Consider the following 18,675-nt stretch of genomic DNA (forward strand, 5'->3'; position numbering starts at 1 on the left):
TGTTGCTGCAGATGTCTGTTTGATACGTGTCCGCCATTGTTGCTGCAGGTGTATTTTTGATTCGTATCCGCCATTGTTGCTGCAGGTGTATTTTTGATTCGTATCCGCCATTGTTGCTGCAGGTGTCTTTTTGATACGCGTCCGCCATTGTTGCCGCAGATGTCTTTTTGATTCGTATCCGCCATTGTTGCTGCAGATGTCTTTTTGATTCGTGGCCGCCATTGTTGCTGCAGATGTCTTTTTGATTCGTGGCCGCCATTGTTGCTGCAGATGTCCGCCATTGTTGCTGCAGGTGTCTTGTTGATACGTGTCCTCCATTGTTGCTGCAGATGTCTTGTTGCTGCAGATGTCCGCCATTGTTGCTGCAGGTGTCTTGTTGATACGTGTCCGCCATTGTTGCTGCAGGTGTCTTGTTGATACGTGTCCTCCATTGTTGCTGCAGGTGTCTTGTTGATACGTGTCCTCCATTGTTGCTGCAGGTGTCTTGTTGATACGTGTTCCCCATTGTTGCTGCAGGTGTCTTGTTGATATGTGTCCTCCATTGTTGCTGCAGGTGTCTTGTTGATACGTGTTCCCCATTGTTGCTGCAGGTGTCTTGTTGATACGTGTTCCCCATTGTTGCTGCAGGTGTCTTTTTGATACGTGTCCGCCATTGTTGCTGCAGGTGTCTTGTTGATACGTGTCCTCCATTGTTGCTGCAGGTGTCTTGTTGATACGTGTTCCCCATTGTTGCTGCAGGTGTCTTTTTGATACGTGTCCTCCATTGTTGCTGCAGGTGTCTTTTTGATACGTGTCCTCCATTGTTGCTGCAGGTGTCTTGTTGATACGTGTTCCCCATTGTTGCTGCAGGTGTCTTGTTGATACGTGTTCCCCATTGTTGCTGCAGGTGTCTTTTTGATACGTGTCCTCCATTGTTGCCGCAGGTGTCTTGTTGATACGTGTTCCCCATTGTTGCTGCAGGTGTCTTTTTGATACGTGTCCTCCATTGTTGCTGCATGTGTCTGTTTGATACGTGTCCTCCATTGTTGCTGCAGGTGTCTTGTTGATACGTGTCCTCCATTGTTGCTGCAGGTGTCTTTTTGATACGTGTCCTCCATTGTTGCTGCAGGTGTCTTGTTGATACGTGTCCTCCATTGTTGCCGCAGGTGTCTTGTTGATACGTGTCCGCCATTGTTGCTGCAGGTGTCTTGTTGATACGTGTCCGCCATTGTTGCTGCAGGTGTCTTGTTGATACGTGTCCTCCATTGTTGCCGCAGTTTGGAGTTCACATATGTTTTTGATTGATGCATTGACTGTATCACGTTGCTAATTTTTTGTGCAGATGGCCCCGTACCCCCACCGCACCTGGAAGTGATTTTTATGGACACCTGAACTTTATTTTTATTTATATAAATTTTATTAAAATTTGTATAAATTTTATAAAATTTTAGCAGAACATGAGACTTTTTGAGCTAAAAAGTTGTACATAAAAGGTTTGACAAAAATATAGCTAGCCTGAAGAGGAGGAAGAAGGTAATGCAAACAGTATTAAATGCTCTAGATCCAATGAGTTCATAACCAGCAGCGACTCGCCCCGGACCCTCCATTACCTGCGCTCAGGGGCAGGGTCCCCCAATATGCACCACAATAAGATGCACCCACAGAGCGGTACTTTGCATCCACCGTGCAAACAGACACTGCAGCGCCGATAATGGCGGTCACCGCCACACGAGGGGTGCACATCCGCTGCTGCTGCGATGGCTCTATGTTCTTGGAGCCGCGAGGTTCATCGCCTTTTCTTGCAGCCATTGCTTCCTTTTCTTTCTGCACCATTTCACTTCTTTTTGAAGAACTCAGCCACTGACGCCGTCCTCTTCACACCTGCGAGGAAGGATCCACATCACATCTAACTGTGCACGGCCAGTGCTGCCAAACTACAACCCCCAGAATTTGGGGGGGAATGTGGGGGTTGTACTTTAGGAGCAGCTGGAGACCCCGCATTGGAGATTTCTGCTGGCAACAGTCACTTCTGACAAGCGAAAGGAGTTTTCTCTCTTTTGCAAATAAAATGCAACAACCTTCTAGCAGACGAGATAGCTGCTTGCTGTCAGTGAATATGTTGAAATCAATTTCCAGATTTGCGCATTCAAACCCCACAATAAATGTGAACTCCACGGAGCAGACCTCTAGAAAAGTTGGAAAAGTGTTTCTTTATGACTATAAAAATGAATAATTTTTACAATTTTAAACCTAGTTTTTCAGTGTATTAATCACAAGTCCTCGGGTGATTTAAGTCACATTGCTTTATCTATAAGCCCCATGGCTATAAGTCACATGGCTTTATCTATAAGCCCCATGGCTATAAGTCACATTGCTTTATCTATAAGCCCCATGGCTATAAGTCACATGGCTTTATCTATAAGCCCCATGGCTATAAGTCACATTGCTTTATCTATAAGCCCCATGGCTATAAGTCACATTGCTTTATCTATAAGCCCCATGGCTATAAGTCACATGGCTTTATCTATAAGCCCCATGGCTATAAGTCACATGGCTTTATCTATAAGCCCCATGGCTATAAGTCACATGGCTTTATCTATAAGCCCCATGGCTATAAGTCACATGGCTTTATCTATAAGGCCCATGGCTATAAGTCACATGGCTTTATCTATAAGCCCCATGGCTATAAGTCACATGGCTTTATCTATAAGCCCCATGGCTATAAGTCACATGGCTTTATCTATAAGCCCCATGGCTATAAGTCACATGGCTTTATCTATAAGCCCCATGGCTATAAGTCACATGGCTTTATCTATAAGCCCCATGGCTATAAGTCACATGGCTTTATCTATAAGCCCCATGGCTATAAGTCACATGGCTTTATCTATAAGCCCCATGGCTATAAGTCACATGGCTTTATCTATAAGGCTGGAAACACATCTATGCGAGTAAAATCGGTCCGACTGGGCTGAAAAAAACTCGGCTGATTTTAGTTCACGTTGGGTGCGAGTGCAACGCAAGTGCGATGCTTTTTCTGAATAAATTAATGATTTTACTAGCGTGTGTAATGTGTAATTTTTACTATGTCATCTGCCATTCAGCTCTGCCGCTGACAGCAGACACAGACAGCCATGTAGCAGAGCTGAATGGCAGATGACAGCAGACACAGACAGCCATGTAGCAGAGCTGAATGGCAGATGACAGCAGACACAGACAGAGCCGCACGATCAGAATGAACTCGGGGGAACTTCACCCAACTTCATTGTCATGCTGCGGCTCTGTCTGTGCCGCGTCCTGATTAGCGGTCACCTGTGAAGGACTCACCGGTGACCGCTAATCCCCTGAGTGGCCGCGGGTAACCTCAGTGACAGCTCAGCTGATTGCGCTACTCACCTCAGTTGCTGCGTGGAGGTGACAGGAGCAGCGGTGTCTTCTGCAGCTCCGGTCACCTCCATGCAGCAGAGCTGGAAGCGACGCTGGACCATCCTGGAGTACGCCGGACATGGAGGGCTTTTTGGGGCTTATTAAATTGGTGAACCAGGGAATTTGTTAGTGTTTTTTATTTCTAATAAATGATTTTTTCAGGTGTGTGTTTATTTACTGTAACTTACAGATTAATCATGGAAGGTATCTCGGGGAGACGCCTGACATGATTAATCTAGGATTTAGTAGCAGCTATGGGCTGCCATTAACTCCTTATTACCCCAATTTGCCAATGCACCAGGGCAAATCGGGAAGAGCCGGGTATAGTCCCAGAACTGTTGCATCTAATGTATGCGGCAATTCTGGGCGGCTGCTGACTGATATTGTTAGGCTGGGGGGCTCCCCATAACGTGGGGCTCCCCATCCTGAGAATACCAGCCTTCAGCCGTATGGCTTTATCTGGCTGGTATTAAAATTGGGGGACTGCACGCCGGGTTTTTTTAATTATTTATTTCGCTGCACAGTATAGACCCGCCCACCGGCTGCTGTGATTGGTTGCAGTGAGACACCTGTCACTCAGCGTGGGGGCGTGTCTCACTGCAACCAATCATAGGCGCCTGTGGGCGGGGAAAGCAGGGAATACGAGATTGTTTAATGAGCGGCCGGCTTTTTCAAAATAGTAAAAGCCGCCACAGCAGTGTGAATGCCGTGCAGCGCCGCATCGGGGATCGGTGAGTATGAGAGAGGAGGGGAAAATGACCGACAGACTGTGAGAGGGACAGAGATAGTGACGGACCAACAGAGAGAGAATAGAGACCGAGAGGGAGAGACCGACTGACAGAGAATAGTGATTGACAGACATTGTGAGACATCACTCGTTTCCAGTGTTTTAGGAAACATGCGAGAAATGTATTTAGAAAATCGGATGTCACTAGGATGGTGTGAGTGCCGTCCCGTGACATCCGATTATTTACACGCTCCCATAGACTTGCATTGGAGAGACTCGCAGTAGAAACTCGCAAAAAAGCAGCATGCTCAGTCCGATTTGGACTGAGAAAAAAAATCGCAGATGAGAGCTGAATCATTCACTAACATGTGCCCGATTCCAATGCGAGATTTTCTCACATTGCTCTACTGCGAGAAACTCGCAAGTGAGAAGCAGCCCTAAGCCTCATGGCTATAAGTCTCATTGCTCTATAAGCCCCGTGGCTATAAGTCTCATTGCTCTATAAGCCCCGTGGCTATAAGTCTCATTGCTCTATAAGCCCCATGGCTATAAGTCTCATTGCTCTATAAGCCCCGTGGCTATAAGTCTCATTGCTCTATAAGCCCCATGGCTATAAGTCTCATTGCTCTATAAGCCCCATGGCTATAAGTCTCATTGCTCTATAAGCCCCATGGCTATAAGTCTCATTGCTATATCTATAAGCCCCATGGCTATAAGTCTCATTGCTATATCTATAAGCCCCATGGCTATAAGTCTCATTGCTCTATAAGCCCCGTGGCTATAAGTCTCATTGCTCTATAAGCCCCATGGCTATAAGTCTCATTGCTCTATAAGCCCCGTGGCTATATGTCTCATTGCTCTATAAGCCCCATGGCTATAAGTCTCATTGCTCTATAAGCCCCATGGCTATAAGTCTCATTGCTATATCTATAAGCCCCATGGCTATAAGTCTCATTGCTATATCTATAAGCCCCATGGCTATAAGTCTCATTGCTATATCTATAAGCCCCATGGCTATAAGTCTCATTGCTCTATAAGCCCCGTGGCTATAAGTCTCATTGCTATATCTATAAGCCCCGTGGCTATAAGTCTCATTGCTATATCTATAAGCCCCATGGCTATAAGTCTCATTGCTATATCTATAAGCCCCATGGCTATAAGTCTCATTGCTATATCTATAAGCCCCATGGCTATAAGTCTCATTGCTATATCTATAAGCCCCATGGCTATAAGTCTTATTGCTATATCTATAAGCCCCATGGCTATAAGTCTCATTGCTATATCTATAAGCCCCATGGCTATAAGTCTCATTGCTCTATAAGCCCCATGGCTATAAGTCTCATTGCTCTATAAGCCCCGTGGCTATAAGTCTCATTGCTCTATAAGCCCCATGGCTATAAGTCTCATTGCTCTATAAGCCCCATGGCTATAAGTCTCATTGCTATATCTATAAGCCCCATGGCTATAAGTCTCATTGCTATATCTATAAGCCCCATGGCTATAAGTCTCATTGCTATATCTATAAGCCCCATGGCTATAAGTCTCATTGCTCTATAAGCCCCGTGGCTATAAGTCTCATTGCTCTATAAGCCCCATGGCTATAAGTCTCATTGCTCTATAAGCCCCATGGCTATAAGTCTCATTGCTCTATAAGCCCCATGGCTATAAGTCTCATTGCTATATCTATAAGCCCCATGGCTATAAGTCTCATTGCTATATCTATAAGCCCCATGGCTATAAGTCTCATTGCTCTATAAGCCCCGTGGCTATAAGTCTCATTGCTCTATAAGCCCCATGGCTATAAGTCTCATTGCTCTATAAGCCCCGTGGCTATATGTCTCATTGCTCTATAAGCCCCATGGCTATAAGTCTCATTGCTCTATAAGCCCCATGGCTATAAGTCTCATTGCTATATCTATAAGCCCCATGGCTATAAGTCTCATTGCTATATCTATAAGCCCCATGGCTATAAGTCTCATTGCTATATCTATAAGCCCCATGGCTATAAGTCTCATTGCTCTATAAGCCCCGTGGCTATAAGTCTCATTGCTATATCTATAAGCCCCGTGGCTATAAGTCTCATTGCTATATCTATAAGCCCCATGGCTATAAGTCTCATTGCTATATCTATAAGCCCCATGGCTATAAGTCTCATTGCTATATCTATAAGCCCCATGGCTATAAGTCTCATTGCTATATCTATAAGCCCCATGGCTATAAGTCTTATTGCTATATCTATAAGCCCCATGGCTATAAGTCTCATTGCTATATCTATAAGCCCCATGGCTATAAGTCTCATTGCTCTATAAGCCCCATGGCTATAAGTCTCATTGCTCTATAAGCCCCGTGGCTATAAGTCTCATTGCTCTATAAGCCCCATGGCTATAAGTCTCATTGCTCTATAAGCCCCATGGCTATAAGTCTCATTGCTATATCTATAAGCCCCATGGCTATAAGTCTCATTGCTATATCTATAAGCCCCATGGCTATAAGTCTCATTGCTATATCTATAAGCCCCATGGCTATAAGTCTCATTGCTCTATAAGCCCCGTGGCTATAAGTCTCATTGCTATATCTATAAGCCCCGTGGCTATAAGTCTCATTGCTATATCTATAAGCCCCATGGCTATAAGTCTCATTGCTATATCTATAAGCCCCATGGCTATAAGTCTCATTGCTATATCTATAAGCCCCATGGCTATAAGTCTCATTGCTATATCTATAAGCCCCATGGCTATAAGTCTCATTGCTCTATAAGCCCCGTGGCTATAAGTCTCATTGCTCTATAAGCCCTGTGGCTATAAGTCTCATTGCTCTATAAGCCCTGTGGCTATAAGTCTCATTGCTCTATAAGCCCTGTGGCTATAAGTCTCATTGCTCTATAAGCCCCGTGGCTATAAGTCTCATTGCTCTATAAGCCCCGTGGCTATAAGCCCCGTGGCTAGAAGTCTCATTGCTATATCTATAATGATCCGTGTCCAGTGAACACATCATATGTCCATTTATACCGAGGCGTCACATTATATCCTATAGACAGATAAATGACACTTTCCTGCTCCTATGAGGACTTGTGATTCATACATTGAAAAATTAGGTTTAAAAATGGGAAGATTTCAATAAAATGTGTTCATTTTTATTGTCGGTGAATATGGCCGGTCTGGCCCGGATTCATCGTGTCCGTCTGCTCAGGTGCGGTAGCAGTGATGCACTGTTAGGGCTTGTGCGCACGTAATTTCATGCATTTATGCTGCGTATTGCACTGCAGCGTAAATGCATGCGTCCTGCGTCCCCAGCACAATCTATGTAGATTGTGCATAATCCATTCGTACGTTGCTTTTTTGTACGCAGTGATTTAGGTGCTAAAATTTTGACCCAAATCCGTGCGTTCAAAAATGCAGCATGTCAATTGTTTTGTGCGCTTTGGATGCTGCTCCTGCTCTGTCTATGGTGGGGGCGGCATCCAGCGCGCATGAAATCGGCATCTATTCTGCCGACACACCGGATCCATTAAGCAGTGTTTGTGCAGCAATTTGAAGCGCACATGCACTGCCAAATCACTGCAGGAATTTCACCATGTACGTGCGCACATGGCCTAACACTGTAACAAGCCCTGCAGCTGTGTGGACATACGGAGGGCTGTGCGATCCTTCATGCTTTGAATGTTGCCGTTCACTGACAGCAAGCACCTGTGACATGGTTCAGAGTCACCCCGCCATCTATCACCTGTACTGTGTAATGCATACGTCATTGTGGAGAAGCCCCTCACGTGGGAAAGCACCTGTGTGCACCGACAAAGGTCTGAACTTGTACACAGCCGGCATTCTAAACAAGCAGAGCTGCAGTGTAAAGCATGAAGGAGTGAGCCAATAAGAGAAGTCAGACCCCACCAGTCGGTGAAGCTGTGTTAGGTCCCCGATGTTTGCTGCGCCCTGTAGTTCACCTGTCACCCTGAACCTGCTCTCACCCTTTTTCTTGCTGGAGCTTTGTGGCCCGTCCTCCCCGACACTCCCCGACCTCCGGGCGTACGCAGCCTTCATGCGCTGGATGTTTCGCTTGCTCACAGACCCGTGCTCCACTATGGGTTTGGGGTAGTCCTTCCCGATGATGCAGCCGGCGCGCTCCTGCATGCTGCGGGGGGATTTCCACGGCTCGTATATGTACTCAGCTGGGAACTTCCTCAAGATCGGCAAATATTTCCTACCACAAGGAAGCAGAAAAGTGATCAGCGGCAGCGAGATCAGAGGCATGAAGAGCTCCCCACCATGCACCGGCCTCCACCTGCAGCACGAGGATCATGCACCGGCCTCCACCTGCACCACGAGGACCATGCACCGGCCTCCACCTGCACCACGAGGACCATGCACCGGCCTCCACCTGCACCACGAGGGCCATGCACCGGCCTCCACCTGCAGCACGAGGACCATGCACCGGCCTCCACCTGCACCACGAGGGCCATGCACCGGCCTCCACCTGCACCACGAGGACCATGCACCGGCCTCCACCTGCACCATGAGGACCATGCACCGGCCTCCACCTGCACCACGAGGGCCATGCACCGGCCTCCACCTGCACCACGAGGACCATGCACCGGCCTCCACCTGCAGCACGAGGACCATGCACCGGCCTCCACCTGCAGCACGAGGACCATGCACCGGCCTCCACCTGCAGCACGAGGATCATGCACCGGCCTCCACCTCCAGCACGAGGACCATGCACCGGCCTCCACCTCCAGCACGAGGACCATGCACCGGCCTCCACCTGCACCACGAGGACCATGCACCGGCCTCCACCTCCAGCACGAGGACCATGCACCGGCCTCCACCTGCAGCACGAGGATCATGCACCGGCTTCCACCTGCACCATGAGGACCATGCACCGGCCTCCACCTGCACCACGAGGGCCGTCCAGCAGGGTCCCTCGCTAACCCGCCCAATAAACAACTAGGCGCTGTGCACACAATCATCATTATGGCATGTGATGCGATATGCTAATGACTCCCGGCTCAGTCTCTGCTGCGAGCGTGAGCCGAGTGTCATGCAACTGTGACCCGATCCTGCAATCAGGTCACAGCTGTGAAGCTGAGGACGGGCGCTTCGGAGGAGAGGGAGGGGTTAATCCTCCCATCTCCTCCATTGTCAGCCTGTGCGTATATCGCACTGCACTGGGATAACATCCGAGTGCAGTCCGATGTATCTCTCGCATCCATTCACTTGAATGGGTGTGAGTGATACGGCTCTAGCAGAACATTGCAGCATGCTGCCGCTTTTCCCACATCCAGAATCTGTATACGAGAAAAGCTGACTTATCTGCTCTCCTTCATTCACTAACATAGGTCCGAGTGCAATGTGAGATTTTCTTGCATTGCACTCGTCTGATTTTCATGCTCGTGTGAGCGCACCCTTAGGCTGGAGTCACACTTGAGAGTGTAAAATCGGACCGAGTCTCATACTAGAAAGTAGCATGAGCTCTGTCCGAGTGTTGATCAGTGTGCAATGCGATTCTGTGATTTTTCTCATTTTTCTCACTACAAAGTCCATGTGCAATCCGTGTGTGATCCGTATGGGATCCGTTTTTATTCTCAGCAGCTATGTCATCTGCCATTCAGCTCTGCTACATGGCCGCTGACAGCAGACACAGACAGAGCCGCGGGATCAGAATGAACTTCGCCCGACTTCATTGTCATCCCGCGGCTCTGTTTGTGTGCCGTGGCCTGATTTTCGGTCACCAGTAAAGGTCTCACCGGTGACCACAAATCCCCTGAGTGACTTAAGTGAGCTGCGCGATCAGCAATGCTGTCACTGAGGTTACCCGCGGCCACAGCTGCAGTCCTCCACCTGAGATCTGTGGCCGCGGGTAACCTGAGTGACGGCACCGCTGACAGCGCGACTCCCTTCAGTCAATGCGGGGAGCTCACAGAGAGCGGTCGTGGTCTGTGGCCGCTCTCTGTCAGCTTCTGATGTAGCAGAGTTGAAAGCATCGTGGGACCTCTGTGGATTACGTCGGACCTGGATGGGTATTTGGGGGTTTAATAAAGTGGTGAAAGAGGGTGTTTTTTTTGTCATTTATTTCAAATAAAGGATTTTTGGTGTATGTCTTTAATTTTCTTTATGTTACAGATTAATCATGGAAGGCATCTCGGGGAGACGCCTGCCATGATTAACCTAGGACTTAGTGGCAGCTATGGGCTGCCATTAACTCCTTATTACCCCGAATGCCACCGCACCAGGGCAATTTGGGTTGAGTCGGGCACAGTCCCGGGACTGTCACATCTAATGGATGCAGCAATTCCCGGCGGCTGCTGGCTGACATTTTTAGGGTGGGGGGCTCCCCATAACGTGGCGCTCCCCATCCTGAGAATACCAGCCTCTTGCCGTATGGCTTTACCCTGGCTGGTATGAAAATTGGGGGGACCGCACGCCGTTTTTTTTTTAAAATTATTTATTTATTTAATTTACTGCACGATATAGACCCGCCCACCGGCAGCTGTGATTGGTTGCAGTGAGACAGCTGTCACTCAATGTGGGGGCGTGTCTGACTGCAACCAATCATAGGCGCCGGTGGGCGGGGAAAGCAGGGAATACGAGATTGAATAATGAGCGGCCGGCTTTTTCAAAAGAGGAAAAGCCGCTGGAGCTTTGTGACAGCCGTGCAGCGCCGCGCTGGTGATCGGGGATTGAGAGAGGAGGGGAGAAGGATAGACCGACATGGACAGAGAGAGAATAGAGACCGGCCGACAGGAAAACAGAGAGAGAGACCGACTGAAAGATAGAGATTGACCGACATTGACAGACCTCACTCATTTCCAGTGTTTTCTGCACCTTGCGATAAATGTATTTATAAAAACGCATGTCACTAGGATGGTGTGTGTGCCGTCCGTGTGACATCCGTTTTTTTTTTTTCACGCACCCTTAAGGCCGCTTTACACGGTGCGACCGATTGTGCAATTTCACAATCGATCGTACCCGCCCCCGTCCTTTTGGCGTCACGGGCAAATCGCTGCCCGTGTCGCACAAAGTCGGTAACCCCCGTCACACTACTTACCTCCCGTCTGACCACGCTGTGGGCGGCGAACGTCCACTTCCTGGAGTGGGAGGGACGTTCGGCGTCACAGCGACGTCACACGGCCGCCGGCCAATGGAAGCGGAGGGGCGGAGATGTAAACATCCCGCCCACCTCCTTCCTTCACATAGCCGGCGGCGGCCACGTGACGCAGGTGAGCTGCTGTTCATCGTTCCCGGGGTGTCACACGGAGCGGCGTGTGCTACCACGGAAACGATGAACAACTAAATTAAACGATATTATGGAACCTAGCGAGCAGTACACAACTCACGACTTGTGAGCGATACTGCGTCGCTAGGAGGTGTCACAAAGGCCGGCATCGCCAGCAATGCCGGATGTGCGTCACAAAAACCGTGACCCCGACGATCTATCGCACGATACATTGTCTGGTGTAAAGCAGCCTTTAGACTTTCATTGGAGTGACTCGCACGTGAAACTCACCAAAACGCAGCATGCTGCGATTTTTATATCAGTCCGATTTGGGCTGAGAAAAAAAATAGCAGATCGGAGCCGCCTCATTGATTAACATTGGTCCTGAGATTGTGAGATTTTCTCGCATTGCACTCGTGCGAGTTAATCGCAAGTGTAAGGCTGTGTCCGCACGTTGCTTGTTACCTGCTTTTTCTTCGGCGCTCTATTGGGAGACCCAGACGATTGGGTGTATAGCTACTGCCTCCGGAGGCCACACAAAGCATTACACTAAAAAGTGTAAGGCCCCTCCCCTTCTGGCTATACACCCCCCGTGGGATCACGGGCTGCCCAGTTTTCAAGCTTTGTGCGAAGGAGGCACACATCCATGCATAAGCTCCACTGTTTAGTCAGCAGTAGCTGCTGACTATATCGGATGGAAGAAAAGAGGGCCCATACTAGGGCCCCCAGCATGCTCCCTTCTCACCCCACTTGCGGTTTGTAAGGTTGAGGTACCTATTGCTGGTACGGAGGCTGGAGCCCACATGCTGTTTTCCTTCCCCATCCCCCTGAGGGGCTCTGAGGAAGTGGGATCTTTCCGGCCACCAAGCCCTGAGGCCGGGCTCCATCCACAGACCCATAGAACCTGCTGGATGTGGAGCGGGAGTGCCGTTCAGGGACAAGGCCCTGCAACTTTCAGGTACTCTGTGTCCCCGTATGGCAGGCCACGCACACTCCAGGCTTGCTGGGTGTGCTAGTGCGCCGGGGACTGTAGCGCTGTGCGCTGGGCTTATAGTCCCTGCAGATTACTGGGGGACTTTACGTGTGGGGACCGCCGCGCCGACCGCCCCTGGAGCGGCGGCGCAGCTGCGACTTGTAGTGCGCCGGGGACGCGCCGACCGCGCTTTTACGGCGGCGGCGCTTCTAACTTTAGTCCCCGGCTTTTGCGGCCTAGCGCCGCTTCGTTCCCGCCCCCACCCTGTCACTCAGGGAAAGGGAGAGACGCTGTTCTATAGCAGCGCCGAGGGCTGGAGCCTTATTTGCATTCTCCAGCCCCCTTCACTAGACACAGTGGGCGCCGGGTTCCCGCTCTTGTCTCGGGCACGCCCTCGGCCCGCCCCTCTCCTCTGGACGCCGGCAGCCATTCCGGCACGCAGAGCGGGAAAACGGAGACAAGCGCTGAGCTACCAGCACAGGATTCCGGCGCCACACACCCGCTTTTGTGCGGGCGGTAAGCGGCAACTAAAGTGCTGACCCACTAATGCCGAAGTGTCCTGTTGTACTTTTGTACGGTCGCTCTTCAGGATGCAGACCTAGAAACAGCAGCAAAAGATCAGGGGTGCTAAAGCACAGACTCTATATGCTGCTTGTCTTGCATGTGCTGCAGTGTCATGTGTCCTTTATGCTTGTATGCTTTACATTGCACTGTAAGGGCTATTCTTGGCTGTCTACCCGCCTAGATGGCTAGACAGCGGCAGCAAACAGCAATGGTGCTAAGGCACAAGCTTTCAATGCTGCTTGGATTGCATGTACTGCAGAGTTTATTTTCATGCTTGTACATTCACTGCATGTCGCTATTCTTGGCTAATGCTCCTTGATGACTAGACAACAGCAGCAGAAAAGCAAGGGTGCTAGGGCACAAGCTTTCAATGCTGCTTGGATTGCATGTGCTGCAGTGGTTATTTTCATGCTTGTATGCTATACATTCACTGTATGTCGCTTTTCTTGGCTAATGCTCCTGAATAACTAGACAACGGCAGCAGAAAAGCAAAGGTGCCAAGGCACAGGCTTTCTATGCTCCTTGTACTGCATGTGCTGAAGTGTTTATTGTACTTCATGCTTGTATGCTATACATTGCACTGTACGGTTGCTATTCTTGGCTAATGCTCCTAGATGGCTAGACAGCAACAAAAAAAAAAAAAAGCATGGGTGCCAAGGCACAGGCTTTCTATGCTGCTTGTACTGCATGCGATACTGTTCCAGGACCCCCAGTGTGTGCAATTACTCAACGGGGTCTCTGCTACAGGTGGCCAAAAGAACCACCTGTGATCCCTGTCCAGGGACAGGGACGGAGTTACAGTTTCCGCTGCTATATTGTCTGTGACTATGACTAACATCTTACAGACTTTGCAGTCCAGACAGACCTTGGGCAATGTTGATTCAATGCCCCTGGCCACCCTGATTTCGAAACAAATCATGGCTCCAGGAAGGTCCCATGCATCCCAGGGTGCAGGCTCTGACACGGACGACAGTCCCAGACGGCCTAAGCGAGCTCCCTAAGAACGGCCCTCGACTTCATCACAGTACTCTCTGTATGATGATGCAGACGTAGCTGTTCAGGACTCTGATCCTGAGACCGCTCTCAATCCGGATACACCGGATGGTGACGCTATAGTGAATAATCTTATAGCGTCCATCAATGGAAGGTTGGGTATTTCTCCCTCAACTCCTCCAGTGGAGGGGTCAGCTTCACAGCAGAAGAAATCCCTATTTCGGTATCTCAAGCGTATATTGAGTACTTTTCTGGTCACTCTGACTCCAGAGAAGCAGTCCAGGACCACCACGCTTATCCCGATAAGCGTTTCTCCAACCGTATTGAGGATACGCGTTGTCTCTTCCCCCCTGACGTGCTCAAGCGCTCCAAGGGTGGATCCCCCAATCTCCAGGCTTGCGGCTAGATCTATAGTTGCAGTGGAAGATGGGACTTCACTTAAAGATGCCATTGACAGACAGATAGCCCTCTGGTTGCAATCTGTCTATGAAGCTATCGGCGGGTCGGTTGCCCCGGCATTCGCAGCCATAGAGGCACTCCAAGCTATTTCAGCTAGTATTGCGCAGAGGGACGCGGTCACATGTACATCTTGGCCGCAGTAGCGTCCTTCACCTCGCAATGTCGGCATTGCGACTCAAGCTGTTTATGCTGTCCTGGACTCTACGAGCCGTACGTCAGTGGCGTCCGCCACCTCCGTGTTGTTACGCTCCTAGTGTTAAGGGATTGGAGCAGATGCTGCTTCCACAAAAGTGCTTAACCAGATTGCCTTTATCTGGTGACAGACTGTTTCGTGAACGATTGGATTAAATCATTCAACTGTCCAAGGGTACGGATTCTTCCTTACCCCAGCTATCAAACAAGACCCATCAGGAGAAGGGACAGTCGAGGTTTCGGTCCTTCCCAGGCTCGGGCACGTCCCAATTGCCCTCGTCCAACAGGACTCAAAAGGCTCAGAGGGGCGCAGGTTCCTGGCGGGCTCAATCACGCCCGGAGAAGGCAGCCGGAGGAACCGCTACCAAGGCGGTTTCCTCATGACTTTCAGCCCTCTCTCTCCGCGTCCGCGGTCGGTGGCAGACTCCCCCGCTTTAGCGACATTTAACTGCCACAGGTCAATGGCCGGTGGGTGAGAGACAGTTTGTCGCAAAAACTTCCTCACCGGCCGAGCCGAGGCTCTTCCGTTCCGTTCTGGACCTTAAACTGCTCAACAAGCACGTGAAAACCAGGCGGTTCCGGATGGAATCCCTCCGCTCCGTCATTGCCTCAATGTCTCAAGGAGATTTCCTAGCATCAATAGACATCAGGATGCTTATCTCCACGTGCCGATTGCTCCAGAGCACCGGCGTTTGCTACGATTCGTTATTGAAGACGAGCATCTTCGGTTCGTAGCCCTACCCTTCGGTCTGGCGACAGCCCCACGGGTTTTCACCAAGTTCATGGCAGCAGTGGGACCACTCCCGCACTCTCAGGGTCACCCTGTGATCCCTTACTTAGACCATCTACTTGTCAAGGCACTCTTTTAAGAGGCAAGCCAACACAGCCTGAACATGGCGCTGGAGACTTCCCAGAGTTTCGGGTGGGTCCTCAACTTTTCAAAGTTAAACCCAATCGCTGGCATATCTTAGCTTGGGGTTTCACACTCTCTCAGCGATGGTGAAGCTTCCACTGGACAAACAGCGGTCACTACAGACGGGGGTGCAGTCTCTCCTTCAAGGAGACACCTCATCCAGAGGCAGTCCCTTTCACGCAGTTTCATCTGCGTCCACTTCAATAGAACATTCTTCGCTAATGGGAGGGGAAGTCGATGTCCCTACACAGGAACGTCCCCCTTTCTCAGACGATCAAGGACTCTCTTCAGAGGAGTCCACTCTTCAGATCAATTGTCTGGAGCTCTGGGCAGTGTATATTGCCCTGCAAGACTTCCTGCAGTGGCTGGAAGGCAAACAGATCCGAATTCAGTCGGACAATCCACAGCGGTGGCATACATCAACCACCAAGGCGGACTACGCAGTCGGCGAGCCTCCCAGGAAGTCCGCCGGATTCTGCTAGGGGTGGAAGACAGAGCATACACCATATCCGCAGTTCACATCCCGGGCGTAGAAAACTGGGAAGCAGACTTCCTCAGTCACCAGGGCGTGGACGCAGGAGAATGGTCTCTGCACCCGGACGGGTTTCACGAATCGGCACAACAGCAAGGTCCCGGTTTTCATGACGATCAAAGAGCTCTGGCGACAGGCATCTCACGGTCGGTCAACCGTGGGCACTACCAGACCGGCCAGACTTACTGTCCCAAGGGCCGTTTTTCCATCCGAATTCTACGGCCCTGAACCTACTGTGTGGCCATTGCGTCCTAGATCCTAGTGTCCTCAGGATTATCCCAAGGGGTCGTTGCCACCATGAGACAGGCTATGAAGCCCACGTCTGCTAAGATCTACCACGGAAGTGGAAGATTTTCTTTTACTGGTGCTCTGTACAAGGAGTGTCCCCCTGGCCATTGGCATTGCCTACTTTTCTTTCCTTCCTGCAATCTGGGTTGGAAAAGGGCTTGTCGCTCGGCTCCCTTAAAGGGCAAGTCTCGGCGCTATTGGTGTTTTTTCAGAAGCGTCTAGCACGACGTCCGCAGGTACGCACGTCCCTGCAGGGGGTTTGTCATATCGTCCCCCCGTACGAGCGGCCGTTGGATCCATGGGATCTGAACAGGGTACTAGTTGCTCTCCAGAAGCCGCCTTTCGAGTCTCTGACGGATGTTTCACTCTCTCGACTATCACGGAAAGTGGCCTTTCTGGTAGCGATCACGTCTCTTCGGAGAGTGTCTGAGCTAGCAGCGCTGTCATCCAAGGCTCCCTTCCTGGTGGTCCACCAGGACAAGGTAGTGCTGCGCCCCATTCAGGAGTTTCTCCCTAAGGTAGTATCCTCATTTCATATTAATCAGGATATCTCCTTACCTTCCTTTTGTCCTCATCCGGTTCACCGGTATGAAAAGGATTTACATTTGTTAGATCTGGTGAGAGCACTCAGAATCTACATTTCCCGCACGGCGCCCCTGCGCCGCTCTGATGCACTCTTTGTCCTTGTCGCTGGCCAGCGCAAGGGGTCGCAGGCTTCTAAAGCCACCCTGGCTCGATGGATCAAAGAACCAATTCTGGAAGCCTACCGTTCTGCGGGGCTTCCGGTTCCTTCAGGGCTGAAGGCCCATTCAACCAGAGCCGTGGGTGCGTCCTGGGCATTACGACACCAGGCTTCGGCTCAACAAGTGTGCCAGGCAGCTACCTGGTCGAGTTTGCACACTTTCACCAAACATTATCAGGTGCATACCTATGCTTCGGCGGACGCCAGCCTAGGTAGAAGAGTCCTGCAGGCGGCAGTGGCCTCCTCGTAGAGGAGGGCTGTCTTGCAGCTCTAACTTGAGGTATTTTGTTACCCACCCAGGGACTGCTTTTGGACGTCCCAATCGTCTGGGTCTCCCAATAGAGCGCCGAAGAAGAAGGGAATTTTGTTACTTACCGTAAATTCCTTTTCTTCTAGCTCTTATTGGGAGACCCAGCACCCGCCCTGTTGTCCTTCGGGATTTTTGGTTTGTTTGCGGGTACACATGTTGTTCATGTTGAACGGTTTTCAGTTCTCCGATGTTACTCGGAGTGAATTTGTTTAAACCAGTTATTGGCTTTCCTCCTTCTTGCTTTAGCACTAAAACTGAGCAGCCCGTGATCCCACGGGGGGTGTATAGCCAGAAGGGGAGGGGCCTTACACTTTTTAGTGTAATGCTTTGTGTGGCCTCCGGAGGCAGTAGCTATACACCCAATCGTCTGGGTCTCCCAATAAGAGCTAGAAGAAAAGGAATTTACGGTAAGTAACAAAATTCCCTTCTTTGCTGCTTTTTCAACTGCAGCGTTTAATGGCAAAATGGTTGTGTTCTGCTTTTCAAGCAAAGTCTATGGGAATTTGGGTTTCTTGTCCGCACTATGCAGTTCAAAAGAGCTGGCGATGTAGAGTAGAAGAATACATTCAGAAGGTTCACATCCGCCAGGAAACAACAAGCAGCGAGTGCAGACTTCAGAAAGCTCACTCACTGGTAAGTGCAGACTTCAGAAAGCTCACTCACTGGTAAGCGCAGACTTCAGAAAGCTCACTCACTGGTAAGTGCAGACTTCAGAAAGCTCACTCACTGGTAAGTGCAGACTTCAGAAAGCTCACTCACTGGTAAGTGCAGACTTCAGAAAGCTCACTCACTGGTAAGTGCAGACTTCAGAAAGTTCACTCACTGGTAAGCGCAGACTTCAGAAAGCTCACTCACTGGTAAGCGCAGACTTCAGAAAGCTCACTCACTGGTAAGCGCAGACTTCAGAAAGCTCACTCACTGGTAAGTGCAGACTTCAGAAAGCTCACTCACTGGTAAGCGCAGACTTCAGAAAGCTCACTCACTGGTAAGCGCAGACTTCAGAAAGCTCACTCACTGGTAAGTGCAGACTTCAGAAAGCTCACTCACTGGTAAGCGCAGACTTCAGAAAGCTCACTCACTGGTAAGTGCAGACTTCAGAAAGCTCACTCACTGGTAAGTGCAGACTTCAGAAAGCTCACTCACTGGTAAGTGCAGACTTCAGAAAGCTCACTCACTGGTAAGCGCAGACTTCAGAAAGCTCACTCACTGGTAAGTGCAGACTTCAGAAAGCTCACTCACTGGTAAGTGCAGACTTCAGAAAGCTCACTCACTGGTAAGTGCAGACTTCAGAAAGCTCACTCACTGGTAAGTGCAGACTTCAGAAAGCTCACTCACTGGTAAGTGCAGACTTCAGAAAGCTCACTCACTGGT

The 18,675-nt window shown here is 50.0% G+C and overlaps 1 protein-coding gene across 7 annotated transcripts in view; it reads right to left on the minus strand.

The window, feature by feature from the left end:
• Window positions 1–1,373: 1,373 nt before the first annotated feature.
• The window catches only part of LOC142257076 (cryptochrome-1-like), a 37,890-nt gene continuing 20,588 nt past the window's right edge, over window positions 1,374–18,675 (minus strand). For 6 of the 7 annotated variants that reach the window (XM_075329146.1, XM_075329145.1, XM_075329143.1 and 3 more), the window contains exons 10-11: window positions 8,094–8,326; window positions 1,374–1,860 (exon numbers count right to left, since the gene is read on the minus strand). In XM_075329146.1, coding sequence (XP_075185261.1) covers window positions 1,814–1,860; window positions 8,094–8,326 — 280 coding nt within the window. In that variant the 3' untranslated portion in view covers window positions 1,374–1,813. The remainder of the gene's footprint in view (window positions 1,861–8,093; window positions 8,327–18,675) is intronic. The other variant, XM_075329149.1, reaches the window with a different exon arrangement.

Source organism: Anomaloglossus baeobatrachus, chromosome 11 (assembly GCF_048569485.1).
Source record: "Anomaloglossus baeobatrachus isolate aAnoBae1 chromosome 11, aAnoBae1.hap1, whole genome shotgun sequence".
Classification (NCBI taxonomy): Eukaryota; Metazoa; Chordata; class Amphibia; order Anura; family Aromobatidae; genus Anomaloglossus; species Anomaloglossus baeobatrachus.